This window comes from Azolla caroliniana, unplaced genomic scaffold, assembly GCF_043228905.1.
Source record: "Azolla caroliniana isolate FFs.n. ecotype wild unplaced genomic scaffold, voAzoCaro1.0.p SCAF_3, whole genome shotgun sequence".
In the NCBI taxonomy this organism is placed as follows: Eukaryota; Viridiplantae; Streptophyta; class Polypodiopsida; order Salviniales; family Salviniaceae; genus Azolla; species Azolla caroliniana.
In genome coordinates this window covers 1,007,237-1,022,073 of record NW_028230438.1, presented here as the reverse complement: position 1 = coordinate 1,022,073, position 14,837 = coordinate 1,007,237, and the positions used below count along the sequence as shown (strand labels likewise).

At 37.2% G+C, this 14,837-nt stretch overlaps 1 protein-coding gene and 1 long non-coding RNA gene across 3 annotated transcripts; one reads left to right on the top strand and one right to left on the bottom strand.

Moving 5' to 3' along the window:
• Nucleotides 1–846: 846 nt before the first annotated feature.
• Nucleotides 847–11,555, top strand: LOC147865754 (E3 ubiquitin-protein ligase UPL5-like). Its single transcript, XM_087316112.1, has 4 exons — nt 847–1,295; nt 1,911–4,642; nt 7,252–7,838; nt 11,023–11,555. The coding sequence occupies exons 2-4, from the start codon at nt 2,080–2,082 to the stop codon at nt 11,284–11,286; spliced, it is 3,414 nt and encodes a 1,137-aa protein (XP_087172238.1). The 5' UTR covers nt 847–1,295; nt 1,911–2,079; the 3' UTR covers nt 11,287–11,555.
• Nucleotides 11,556–14,003: 2,448 nt separating this feature from the next.
• Nucleotides 14,004–14,780, bottom strand: LOC147865753 (uncharacterized). Of its 2 annotated transcripts, none has more exons than XR_015529543.1 (3): nt 14,685–14,780; nt 14,417–14,554; nt 14,004–14,306 (listed from the first exon to the last, which is right to left on the bottom strand). It is a non-coding gene; the product is annotated as an uncharacterized LOC147865753 (long non-coding RNA). The 2 variants fall into 2 exon arrangements; XR_015529542.1 differs by having other exon boundaries at nt 14,004–14,255.
• Nucleotides 14,781–14,837: the final 57 nt, after the last annotated feature.

Genomic DNA, 14,837 nt, shown 5'->3' with positions numbered 1-14,837 from the left:
CATTTCAACAATACATCATACACATACGAGGGGCATTTGTCGTCCAAATGATGGCCAAACTCACAAGATTTGCTAGAGTATTTCTTTAGCTCTAGGGGGGATGAAGTTGAGATTGTGCTTATGAAGCAATATGGTGCGAGATCATGTCATCGTAGAAGTGTTATAGTGAATACTCCTCCGCATCATGTTATAATGAAGACTTTACGAGGTCACGATGTGGGAAGGAACGTGGCGAACAATCGGGTTCAAGTTATGTTGCTAGTTTTCGAGGGCATTAGTTTTACCAGCAGGAGGCACGAGTTTGAAATTTGACTCGCAAGTTCAGATTCCTATCGGGTGGTTGTCCCCATTATGTGAAGCAGAGCAATGAGCATAACCTGAATCGATTGTTCGAAAGGCAAAGGAATGGTTTGATACATCGAATTATATCTAACGAGGAGATTATGATCGAGAAGAGTTGTTTGTGTTACGGGGGCGGCTCGGCCGAGAGGCCGGAAGCTTCCGGAGACCAATCAGAAGCTTCTGGAGACTAATCGGAAGCTTCCGGCAACGAGTTGGAAGTTTCCGGAGATCGATGGAATGAACGAATTAAACGCAAGTCTCCCGCATCCACCCGCCGGTTGCCACGTGGCAGGACAGGTGGCAGGGGCTTTTTAGAGTAGGGTCTTCGAGAAGAGAGGAGGGGCGCTGAAGTCTGCCGAGCTGGCAGGTCGGCGATGTTCCACGTAGGCAGCCACGTCAGATATCGCTCCTGCCCCCTCCCCCCCCTTCGCCTTCTTGTTTTTTTTCTGCAGGTCTGCTCCTCCTGCTCCTTCTTTTTTCTTTCTTTCTGCTTCTTCTTCTTCGCCATCGCTGATCAGTTCATCCTCTCTCTCTCTCTCTCTCTCTCTCTCTCTCTCTCTCTGTGCATGCATCCTCTTGGCCATCGATGATCAGTTCATCTTCTGTTCCTCTCTCTGCGAGAACCTGCTTCGCCATCGCTGATCAGTCCGTCGAATCGTCTTCTCTCTTTCTCTGTCTACACTCCCTCTGATCAGTTTATCTTCTCTGCTTTCGCGCTGGCATCTTCTTCAACGCCTCCGAGTTTTGTCTGCTCTCGGACATCTCTTCGATTTGTTCCCTGCACAGGTCAAGGTCCAATCCTTCTTTGCTTTTTCACCTGCACAAGTTTAAGGCCTAATCCCTCTCCGATCTCTCTTCGATTTCTTCCCGGCATTGGCTAAGTGCTAATCCATCCTTGCCATCAAAATCTCGCTCCAAAACGCAGGCCTTTTGCATGTGGTTTCGGAATCTCTGTAAGTATATTCTCTTCCATCTCCCTGTCTCTCGCTGTGCAAGTATTTTTTTTGTTCCATGCATTCTTTCATCTCCTTAATTTTGTACATTGATTTAAACTGGTATTTTCTTCGTAATTTGTTATCCGTATGACAACATAACTGAGATTCTATCCGCAGTGACTCTCCCCCCATCTCTTCTTTTTCTTTCGCGCACATTAACAATATTTATTTCTCTGCATATGTAGCCATAGTACCAGAAATATATCCTTCAGAATGCAATTACAGTGCCTCCTCTACCATTGCTGCATTCATTTGCTCTCTCTCTCTCTCTCATATGAAGTAAAAAACGCAATTCTTTTATATAAAGTATAGAAAAGTATATCGAGCACATCCCTTTTTCAGTCTTGTTTTCTCTGCTCTACTCTCTCCGTGATATTTCATCTTGATTGCACACCCTCTCTCTCTTGTTTATTTGCTGCACAGTATACCTTTATCAGATCTTTCTGGATCTGCTGTCATGTCTGTTTAATCCTTTCGTTTGAGTTCATGTGCTTATTTCTTTCTCTTTCCCCTGTTGATTTACTCGTTTGTTGACTGATATTTTCTCCACCTGTTCTTCCATAACACACAAAGACGCAGGTCCTTGCGATGCAGGTTCAGAATTATCACATTCTTTTAGTCAATCTTCTCCTTGTGCCATGAAACCTGCAATGGTGGATTTTCCATGCATCTTGTGGTTGTAGCCATGCTGTGGGATTCTGGGAGGAAATCGGATGTGACTACGTGGGTCGGTACAATATAGATGGTTCTTTCAGGTCTGGCTGATTCTCTGCGAATGCTTATAAGCCATATTGGTCAATCTACATTGAAAACCCTTATCAGAAGGGAGGAAACGATGGAGAACATTTCTGCTGACCATATACAAAGTATTCTTCCACAGGATGATTCTATGATTGTTGAGAATGAAAATGCAGTAGTAGATGTCTCAGATTTGCAGGAAGAACTTTTAATGCACAGTAGGAACACAGGTAATAGGATCGTCCCTATCAAACGGAAGCTAGAGGATCTTGAGCTTGATATAACTTCTCCATCTAGACATAGACGAGAAACTAGAGAAGAGTGCATGGAAGAAGTTGTAACTAATGATTTCAGTATAATGCATAGAGATTGTAATGTTTCTGTTTCTTTCTCTTCTGACTTTAGCGTGGTTGATCTTGCGGACAAAGATGAAGATTTTACCGAGGTAAAATGTAACATTGATTGTGATATACAGCATGATGATAACAAGATTTTCAGTGATGGTAAAAGTTCTCATACATCAAGGGCAGCAAACAAGGTTATTGATACAGGTGATTATATGTCTATGAATGTAGTAACAGAAGATTCTAAGAGTGGTAGGATCGAAAGCTTTGCTAAAGATTCAGATCATGGTGTATCATTGGCCAATAAAGCTAGTACAGATCATCGTGAGATCGAAAGAAGTCATGAGGTGGCAAGGGCAAGTGTAGATTATTCTTCGGAAAGGGAAAATGGCTTAAATGAACGTGATAATAGTAAGAGAAAATTAGAAACAGATTCTGATTCCGTATGCCATGATACGAAGAAAAGTTTTATAGAAAGTACCAGCTCAAGTTCAATGGGACAATGTTTTTGTGATGAAAAATTCTTAAGTATAAGTAGCTCTCACATGCCTCTTCAATTCTTTGTAAAGACTTACATTGATGGTCGTACCATTGTTCTTCATGGAAATGCATTTGATACAATAGAATCTGTTCACAGACAAATTTTCCTAAAGACGGGCTTACCCTTATCTGAACAGAGGTTGATTTACTTTGGAAAACAGTTGCAGAATGACCAAACTCTTGCTCAATGTCAAGTAGTGAATGATGCTACTCTGCATTTAGTTGCAAGAATGCGTAGCACTGCCCTTCCTCATTCATGGCAACTCATCAATAATCTTGTTGCTATGATCAGAATAACATGTGCTATTGAGTATGACGAAGGTCGAGATTCGAAGTATAGAATGCTCCAGGCTCAGATAAACATAAAATCTGGAGTTAAAGATTACCTGAAGCTAGCGATGAAATCTGCACCATTTTCAGAGCACATGCAAGTATTTCAACTTGCAGGGGCTACATCTGCATTGGTTATGTTGCTACTTTCTCCGATTGAGTTAAATTCTGAATGTGCAGAAGAGTCAATAAGACTATTCTTTTGTTCTAATGAAGATTGTTTACCTAGTCATTTACATAGCCATTGTGCACCTGTTCTATTGGACTTTTGCAAATTGTTGGGTAAAAGTGCTCCTTTCCACCCTCTTTATTCTTCATGCCGTAACGCCCTTGCATGTTTGCTTGATACAACTGTTAATGAGGGCTCTTATTTCCATGATGCAAAATCCGAAACTATTATTCAAGATTTTGCCCCATTTGTCCATGAACTCGCAATAAACCTTTGTTCCAATTTGCAATCTGTTGCACATGATCTTAGAATGAAAGAGAGACCAGCACAGTGCTCTGATGTGAAAGATGGACAGGATTTCACAGCTTTTGCGTCAATCTTATGCAAGGCTATGGAAGCTCGGAATGGTGAAAGTGTTTATACCCCACCTTCCAGTGCATTTTGGGTGTTTTTTTCACAGAATAGAAGTGTAAGAAATTCAAGTAAAGCACAATTTGATATGGGTAGTTTTGTGAAGTTAGATGAAGCAGAAGATGAATCAGGATTAGAGATTGGTTTATCAGAATTGGAGATGGGGTCTCATAGATGGCTCAAATGTCTCTTTCATCAACTTTTGCAAGCAGTAGATGGTTGTTTGGCTGCTATTCAGCAATACGAAGGATTTCAAGACTCATTGCAGTTGTCAGCATCTGATGAAGGGCTTTGGGTGCATTTTTTAGTTGTTCTAAAAGGTCTTCATGTTATTGCACAACTGTCTGAACAGTCTTTGAAAGGTTTGATAAGAATGTTACAAACACGGCATTCTGCATTGAACTTCCTAATCAAGCATTCACGGTGGCATGATGACCATTCATGGCTACTTGATTACAAGTTCCTCTTGAATTTTGAATCAAGGAGGAGACTTGTAATGGCAACACTTCCAGAGCCACAGGATGATCATGATGAAAGACAAGAAATCGTAGTGTCAAGGTCTAAAGTACTATCAGATTCTTTTGAAGTTTTGGCATATGCCGATCCAGATGCCTTACAAGGGGGCATTTCGGTAGAATTCATATCAGAGGAAGCGACAGGTCCTGGGGTTTTAAGAGAATGGTTTTCATTGATTTGTCGGGAGATATTCAATCCACAGAATGCTCTTTTCAAATCTTGTCCATGTGATCAACGCAGGGTCTTTCCTAGTTATGGTAAGTAATATTCTATCTTCAGGGTTTAATTGATTGTAGTCATCAATAAGAAATTCCATAGAAATTTTGATTTGGTTTTACCCATGTCATAGTTATGCATTTCACGAACTTTTTCTGATGCAATTTTCTATACTATCATCCATTTTCTATGTATGTAAAATACTGGCTATTTTTTGAAATGCATGTCATTTATTGTATTAGTGCTAGTCTTTCTTATGCCTAATTCTATTTTGAGAGGTGAGAATAACACAGTGCTTTGGTCTAGTACCAGTTATAATGCTAAATGGCCTTAGTCTACACTGGGAACTCATAATGTGAAAAGGAACATCATAACATCAAAGATTTTAGTATGCTTAAAATAGATGAAAATAGATCTATTTATGCATCTTCAGTTGAACTTCACACAGTAGTCAGGGAACTTTCAAGGGCCATGATCAACTAAGGAACTTCAGGAAACAAATTGGGAAAGCCCAACAGTGCGATGCGTATGCTCATGCTTACATGGATCTAAGGGATTGGCACATGGTCCGTAAGCCCCAAGGTTGATGATGCCTCAAACCAAACATGTTGGACTATCAAACTAGTTCTATATGTAGTCCTAATAAACCAAAGGCCATCTGTGGTTCTAAGACACCATTGCTCATTGTCAGATATTGATGGACATTGACAAAGTTAGATGAACTCCAACAGAACCAATACTGTTACTATCTCCATATACTTCTAGCAGCAATCATGCATGCACCTATCTATCACGTTAGAACCTCCACTGTCAGCCATAATATGAAGTAATTGAAATTGGTATCAGCACCCATTCTCGTAGACTAATGGATGTTGATGGCTGCATTGTTAGATCTCTCCTTTATCAGTGCCAGCCTGTTGAAATTGAGAAAGCATGGTTCAATTTCTTCCAGTGTGTTCACTCCCTCCACATATTTAGAGCTGGTGCGACAATGTGATCATAGGGCCATTAGGGCCAAGTGCTTCATGTTCAATATAATGTTGAGGCACATGATATCATAATTGTTTGTTCTATGCATGTCTTGTAAATTTGGCTTCTATCTACATGTGTCTTTTAGTGAATTTGTGGAGTCAATTTTCTCTATGTAATAAGATCAAGTAACCTTGTACTTATTGGTATACAATTAAGTGAATATTGTCAAATCGCTTGACATAGAAAGAGATGATGAAAGAAGAGCTTCATCAATGTGAACTGTTTCCTCTTCTCAACTTATTCTTTTATCAAAGAAGATGCTATAATTTATCTAGTTGTAGCCAGTAGTGTGAATATTCCTTTCAATGACCAAGGAGCTGCCAGTATTTAAAAGCATGAGGTAACTTTTGAAGATGGAATATAGATTTGCCTCTTTTTACTGTCGCTCATTTGAAATGCTTTTTTTCTGTGCCCAGATCTGCCCCCTTCTTTTTCTTCCTTTCTAGTCCTACCTTTAAGATTCATCATCCATGTACTTGCAGCCAGTATCTGGTCCTAATTGTGAGTGCTCAAAATTATTTTTCTCTAATGTTTTTCCTTACAATTTCGAGTTCCTAATATTTGTGATTCCTGGATAACTCATCAATATGTCTAGTTCAAGTTATTATCTTTCATTATGTAATACATGAGTAGCTACAATGTAATTCTTTTCTACAATCTCATTATACAGTTTCTGTTATAAAAATGTGTGGATTGATTGTGCAAAGGTCTATCCTACTAAATAAATATTGAGAATCGACTGGATGGGCATGGGTATATAGAGTTGCACTCTCAAAGATATATATGTGTCAATATGTACTCTCTAATACATATGAGAATAGCTTACATCGGTAGTCCTCCTGTGCAGTCACATCTTAGAGCTTAGGTGGAATCTGGGCTAGTCGACTACAGAGTTAGTTGACACAGATAATAGACACAGCAGCTAGGTGTAGGAGAAAGAGGGTGGATATTTATGTTGTATTTGGTCTTTTTGTCACATTAAATGTGCAAGTCAGTTGATAGTAGCAGGGATACACACCAATGCAAGACAGTACTTAGCAAGTCAATGGTACAAAGATAAAGTACATCTTAACCTGGAAACTGAGAATATTCTTCTAATTGACCTGACTAGTCGATCCCATTACCCTACTTCCCTCTTTCCTAAATATATTTTTTTCGACTGATTGGGTTGCATGGTAGCTTCTTCTCATTTGGGGTGCTACCACATGCACTCTTAAGAATACATGTAGGGATGAACTGACAATTTGGGGGTGATCATTGACTATATCTAACAGTTTCACCCTGTGTTTTCCTGTTCACTACTGTGAACCAGCCTTGTATCCCTGTTCATAACTGTAAACTGTCCTCGTTTCCCTGTTTTCAAGTTGTGGTCTGCACTACTATTTCTCCAAGAAACATCGAGTCTAATTGTTTATGAAGCCAATTATTAACTTAAGGAAATCAAATGTCCTCAATTTCAAGTGAGTATTCTCTGGTGGTTGATCTAATCACACTGTTCATGTATATCTACACTGCACAAAGACTTCGCCATTCAAACTTCATCTAATTTGATTCTTTATTGCTTCTTTTAGATGTCTTTCTTTATCAGTAATAGAGCAAATGATTTCTAATTTTGCAGCTTCAGGTGTTAATCCCGGTCACCTCACCTACTTTCGGTTTTGTGGACGTGTTATTGCATTGGCCCTGATGCATCGAGTGCAAATAAATGTTCTGTTTTCTTTGGCATTTTTTAAGCAGCTTGCTGGACTCTCTGTGTCATGGAATGATATCAGAGATGCAGATCCAGAACTATATGAGAGTTGCAGGAAAATTTTGCTTATGGATGATGAAGAAATAGACTCAGATGTTTTAGGTCTCACTTTCATTTATGAAGAGGAGCAGTTGGGTATTATGAAAACTATAGAACTTTGCCCTGGAGGGAAAGATATAATGGTTGACAGCAAAAATAGATCAATTTATGTAGAGTATATGGTTCAGCAGCGCTTTGTCACATGTGTAATCGAACAAGTTAAATCCTTTGCTCAGGGTTTCTCTGAGCTGATGACATCTGGAAATATTGAGCATTTTTTGAAAGGGTTAGATCCTGAAGATTTTGATTCAGTTTTACATGGGAATAATCAGGATATTGGACTTGAAGATTGGAAATTGCATACAGAGTACCATGAGTATGATCAGTCAGATGAACAAATTATCTGGTTTTGGCAGGTATCTAATTGATTTTGACATTACCGTTTGCTCTTTGTTCTGTATTATCTATAGGAAATTTAGTTAAATTTAGTAAATGGGTTTGATTCAAGCCCAATTTTACACACTAATAAGAAGAGAAAAAGAATATTGAGAAGAAGGGATATTCTCATATTTAATTTATCATAAAGTCAGATAAATATCTGATTTTGTGCCAAATTAATTACTAAAATACCCCTTCTTCTGAATATACTTAAATTAATCTAATTATGATGCAAGCACGTCAGAGTTAATGGGATCTCAGAATATTTAGACCATTCCATAATCGTATTGGGAGTCTTATTTGATTATGGCATCATTTAAGTATTTTTACTGCCCATATGCATTATTAAGCCTCCAGAATATCAGATTATGCTCAAACTTTTTGTGATTTAAATCAAAGCATAAGATGTAATCCTAATAGTTCATTTTTATTGTTAATTTAATTTAAGCTCTCAGAAAAATCAGACTCTTCCATAATCGTATTAGGAGTCTTATCTGATTATTAGATTATTTCTAGTGCATGTATATATTATTAAGCCTCCAGAATATTAGATTATGCCCATAAATTCATTGAGAGTTAAAATTAAAGCATAAGATGTAATCTTGATAGTCAAATTTCATTGTTAATTTGAGTCAATTAAAAAGTAGGATTTTCAGATAATTTATTTAGAAGTTGGGTGTATTTTTTAACTGATCTGATAAATGAGTGCCATTCTTAGACATCTTTTATATGGGTCTGGCCAAACACATCGAACAGAAAAGCCAGATTTCACCATTTAAAACAGTGCACTTGTAACCCCTCTTCATTTCACATGATGGCTGCTCCCTATCTTGGTAAAGTAATGATCAAAATCAGAAGGCGCCCCAAACCTCTCCAGAAATCGTATATTGCATCCTAAATTTTGACCCATAGAGGACACTTTGTGCAAGTGTATCTAGCAATCACTATTTTGTTTATGGTTGTAATAAGGACATTGTTTAGCAACTGTTCTTTTATTTGCTCTGCAAGACGTTTGAACCTGAGCTAGATTGCATTGAATAAGAAGTGTGGAATGGCCAAGGGTCAATGGTGTAGAGGAGGTAACACTGTTAGACACTTGGATTGGTCTCTATATCACATGGTTCTTATGTGTTTGGAGATGTGTACTAATCATAATAGTTTTACCCAAGTGACTTTAGATCAGGCCCTATCTAAGGACACAGGGATATTACACTAACTGATATAGTAGGATTAAGCAAATCATTGTCTAGAAGATATTGCTTGGAGAGCCCTTACTACGAATGAGTTCTAAAATACTGGTTACTAATTGTTATATATTTGATGGTTAATAACTATAACCAAATAAGTATGAGAGTGGGAAGACCATGGTGATAACCAATAAATCATGAAGTGGGAAGGCTATAGTGTTCATATGGTGGAAAAACCTCTAGCTGGTTCTAGAGTAGAAAGTGCCCATGAAACATGTGAACAGAGCTTTTGCATAGGATACATACAAAGTGTAAACACAATTATGTGTTCGTAGAGTTAAATGTTTTGGCCACATGAGAAAGTATTGCCTTAATTAAACAATCATATTCAAGTTCTTTAAATAAGGTTGAACCGCTGAAATGAGAACTAGTCTTCTGGGTCTGTTTGTGAGAACCTGAAGTTTCTCTATTTAAATTCTTTTCTCCAGAGGTGAAATTCTAGCTAAATTGATGGTGATTTTCCCAAGCCAATTTCAGGTATGCGACGTGTTACGGGCATGCCCATAAATTATCCCGTGGTAAGATTGTACCGTAGTATTCTATACACGTGGATAAAGTATGAGGGTTAAAAGAGAGAGTAATGAAGGGATGATTACTTTTAATCCTAGGAATTGGGACAACCCATAATAGCCAAGTGTGAACTTGGCTGGGGGCCTTAGGTCTGGCTATAAATATGAGGGCTAGCTACCCTCATTAGGGGATCAGTCGACAACGTCAAGGCTCTGCTTAGGTGGCGATCAAACTCTTGTAGGCTCGAGTTCGTCTCAATCCCTTCACTCGGGGGTGGTCAAGTGGATCGGCACCCTTCTTTCTCTCTCTTCTCTATCTATATTTATATTATATTTCCTTATCTCACGCTTACATTAGGACTAAGCTCTAACACGATGTACCCATACATTCCATTATCCATAAGATTTTATGGTCTGATATTGTTACCTATTTTTCAATGAGAGCTTCAGGCATGTGATGTACCCACACATTCCGTTGTGCATAAGATTTTATGATCTGATAGCATTACCTATTCTTTGGATTTTCCAAGAATCAGCAATAAATTTGTAAACCAGTCTACAAATGTATATAAAACAATGAATTGTGATTGTGATTCCTCTGGAAGTTTTGCGCTTAAATAATGAAACAGTGAGAATATTCTTGCTTCACCGACAAGTCCTAGCAGCTACCCAATTTCTGCATGAATACCTCATTGCATATTTTGAAGGACGTCATTAGCCTCTTGTCCCTAATGAGGCCAAGCACCCGACTTTGCCTCCAAGATGTGGCCAGGATGTATCTTCCTTTTGTGTGGACAACACAGTACTTCAAATATATATATATATATATATATATGGCTCTAAGAGTAGAAATGTAGTCTGAGGTGGAGAAATTCATTCGTCCTGAAATAAACTCAGGAGTTGAGAATGAATCACTTAGTTGGCTGGTCGTGATGGTCTTATGGATGCTTGACATCATTCCATTTTCTGCACTTTTTTTGAAGCACATTTTCAAATTTACTTCTTGAAAAGGTTAGAGCACAATAGGGCAGGTGCCTACCTCTTTAATTCAAAAGATCTGTATTGAGATTGTACCTGTCCAGACTCCAGCAAGTGTATATTGGTAAGGCATTGGATAATGCTGTTGCTAGGTGGGAAATATAAGGAAATACATGCAAGTGTAATAAAATTCTGTTGGAAAGTAATGCAGAGCACAGTAAAGCAGATATCTAGCTTTAATACAAAAGATCTGTATGGAGATTGTACCTATCCTGACTTTAGCAAGTGTATATTTGTAAGACTTCGGTAATGGTGTTTCTAATGCAGGAAATATAGGGAAATACATTGAGCATATTAAAATTCTGTCGGAAAGTAATATGTGTGGATCATGTCTTATCTAAACAATTATTGTTATGTTTGTTTTGCAGGTTTTGGAAGGTATGACAAATGAGCAACGAAGAAAGCTTCTATTCTTTTCTACTTCTGTTACATATCTCCCAGCAGAAGGCTTTGCAGGGCTATCTTCCAAGTTTCACATTCACAAGGGTCATTCAGATATGTCATGGTTGCCAACAGCACACACATGTTTCTTTCAGCTAATTTTGCCTTGTTATCCGACATTCCAGATTATGTACGAGAGACTGTTTGCTATAACAGATAGACATTTATCTGAAGGTTTTGGATTTGCTTGACATAGTATTGCACTAATTTAAATATATACGTACATAGGTAGTCTAATATGTCAGAACACATACCTCTCATAAAAAGATAAGTAAAAATTTGGGTAGCCTAACACAAGACATTGGGCCCTGGATTGTACTTCGTTATAATATTTGCATACATACATATACATATATATAAATATATATAAATAGATTTATTTATTTAACCTACTGTAAAATTTAGTTCTGATGTAACATAACCATTCCCAGTTTCACCTAACAAATTTTTTAAATTTCAATTGATGAAGGTAATGAAGGTTGCAAAATTTTGTCTATGTCAGTTATATAAATTTTGTAGGGAGATGTCTTTTTAACTAGATTGTTTTGTTCTCCGACTGCTATTTAGGTATGTGTGATGCACATAGCCAGGAAATTAGCATGTTTTTTATGTATGTAGGATTTACATAGCCAGTAAGATAGAATGCATCGAATATCAGGGTACTTGATAACATTGACTAATTGTTTCCTTTTGTTTCAATTGTCGCATTTGACTACTTATTGTTTCCTTTGGTTTCAATTGTTGCATTTGCTCTTTATAACATCATTGTTCAAATGGGGTTTGTTGACATTATTAATCATGTTAAGAGTTTTAAGCTTAATGTTGTCATTATTTATTTTAATAGAGGAAGTGATTTATTGGAGCACATTATGCTTGATGTGAGTATCAAAGGTGAGTATATAATCGAAGCAATTTAGAGGCAGTTGGGAATGGACCATTAATTCTAATCTTAATGACTCAGTGGGAGACCTGAGTAATTCTAATATCAGGGTAATTCAGCCAATGAATTCTAATCCTGTAAATCTAGTAAGTTTTTTGGTATTGTATTTATCTGCTTGTGGCATCTGCATATATCAATACCATCTCAAAGGCATTCTTATAGGCATCCTTATGAGTAATCATTGACAATCAGACCTACTCTTTTGTGCATGTGTTAGATTTCAGAAAGGTGTTCTTATCAGTATATACATTAGCCTAAACAAAATGTGTTTGAGCATTAGGTCCAAATCAAGGATAAACTTAGCGTAAATTGCGTGACAGCAGTCTGTTTCTACCTTGGCACTTATTTGTCAATAGTCTATGTTTCAGTGGTTTGAATCTCTTTCCATTAATAACTGCCTGATTGGGATGCTCTTTACCATAATCTCAAAATACTGCACGGACAATAATCACAGATCTTGCTGCCCAAGAGAATCCACTCAACTCTTGTCAATTGGTATTTAAATTCCTTGCGACTCCTTGCATTACCCAACAACTTCAGCCTCCTCTTCCCCCACTATAAAAGAATCTCCATTTGGAATTGGACTCCATAGTGATAATATCATTATGTTTCAAAAATGATATTATGATGTCTGAAGTTGGAATTCTATGAATTCCATATTCTCATAACCACACATCTGCTAATTTTTATTGAGGAGTTTTTATCTTACAAATTATGTTGCAAACATGATATGTGTGAAGTTGGAACTCCAAACAATGCTATTGATGCTAAGTATTTACTTCTATCAACTTCATATTTTCGTAACTACACACCTTCTAATTAAGGAATTTTCATCTTACAAATTAAAGCACGATAGTTCAAGGCAAGAGGTATTTAACGGCAAAAATCAATCAACCCTTACAAGCTACACAACTTGTAGTTATTGAACAGCAATAAATTTTCATACTAAATTTTCTCATCCACGTGCTTTGGCACACATTCTTAGAATAAGTTTTCATAGCATTATGATGTTTTCCTCAAGTAACAGGATAGTATTGCTAATGATGATAAACTCTACACGAGCATATTATGAACTGTTGATTTTGTATGATTGTTGAAGTAGTTGGGTTCCACAAATTAAGTCAGCAAAGTGTCCCGCTGGCTGCTAGAATTTCATAAGTTTTCATAGCATTATGATGTTTTCCTCTAGCAATAGAATTTCATAAGTTTTCATAGCATTATGATGTTTTCCTCTAGCAATAGGATAGCATTGCTAATGATAAACTGTACATGCACATATTATGAATTGAACAATACTCAAGAAATAATTTCATCTCTTTTTTATTTTGTATGATTGAACTACAAGGAGTTCCACAAATTAAGTTAGCAAAGCCTCCTGCTGTTGATGTTACAGAATTTATTGGTTACAGCTTAAGAGGCAGAAGCCTTGGACAAAGGTATATGGTCCAAAAGAAATGAAGGCGAGCCACATTAAGAAGTTGATGCATCCAAAATCAACCTCAACTTTCTCCACCTGACTAAAACCTCAACTGTTGTACACTTTGTGCTAATTTTCGTGATCATTTTTAGTTCGAAAGGTACCTACCTTTGTGCATCCAGCTTTATTGTAACCTAGAGGCTTTAATGACATTAAAATTGATTTGTTTCTTAATGCAGAACAATGACAACTAGTTGTAACCTAGAGGCTTTAACGACATTAAAATTGCTTTGTTTCTTCATGCAGAACAATGACAACTAGCAATGCACAAATGAGATATCATAATACAAGATTTTAAAACTGAAAACAAGGTCGTGAACAATGTTTACCTAGGCATGTAATAATCATGTATACTCTCCTTGGATTGAGCTACCATGATAGCCTATCAATAAGCTTTGAAATTGGTATTAGATTGACTTCAAAATAGCAACATTGGGTTTTGGAAGTAGATTATGTAACCATGGGCCAAGATCAACTTGCAAATCAAGATGATGATGATAACGATAACGATAACAACAATGCTCCTTCTCCATCCTTGGAGTGCAATCGAAAATACAGCAATAAATATTTTTGTCAACACATGGGCAAGTGCAATCTTAGGCTTCCAGCCTCCAGTTACTACATCTTGATTAAGATTAGGTTCAGATAATGTGCTTGGATAGAACCATCCATGCTTATGTGGCTCAAAACCATTGGTTGAGAGAATAGCAGCACACCCCTAAGCTTTTCCCTAGCACTGCCGCCTTTAAGATAACATGGAAAGCTACCATATATTTATGGGTACTGAGCAAGGCCTTCTCAGAATTGACGAAAAAATAATTATGTAATTAAACGACATAGAAAAAATAATTATGTAACTAAAACATTAATAGAAAAATAAATGAAAATGGGTGTAAGGGCATACCTTCATCAAGTTGGAGAAACATTCATGTACGTAGTCCTGCAGTGAACATTAACATTAATATCAATCCCTAATCAAGATATGCTGACATCATCCTCACACTAGAGGTCAGGTAACACCAGGCCTTTTACGAATATTCTACTGTAAATAAGATGAAATTTTCAAAGCACAATTGCTATGTAAGTATCAAACGCATTTCAGGCACACAGAATTATGACTCGTCCAAATTTCTACAAGACATGCACATTGATGATTAAAAACTAGCACTAACCTAATCAGGCCAGAGAATGTACCCTTTACTATTCCATTTCCATGTCAAACCAGTACCCCTATAGCACACTTGTTGCATTTGCATAAAATGATCAACTGCAAAAGCAAGATAAAGAAAGCTTAAGTAGGTCATTTTCCACGCTAAACACTTTTA

Bases quoted from the DNA above. Each gene is read 5' to 3' on its own strand.
- LOC147865754 (XM_087316112.1), top strand. From the start codon at position 2,080: ATGGTTCTTTCAGGTCTGGCTGATTCTCTGCGAATGCTTATAAGCCAT. The intron at 4,643-7,251 runs GTAAGTAATATT...CTAATTTTGCAG, and splicing joins CAGGGTCTTTCCTAGTTATG to CTTCAGGTGTTAATCCCGGT. The intron at 7,839-11,022 runs GTATCTAATTGA...TTTGTTTTGCAG, and splicing joins AAATTATCTGGTTTTGGCAG to GTTTTGGAAGGTATGACAAA.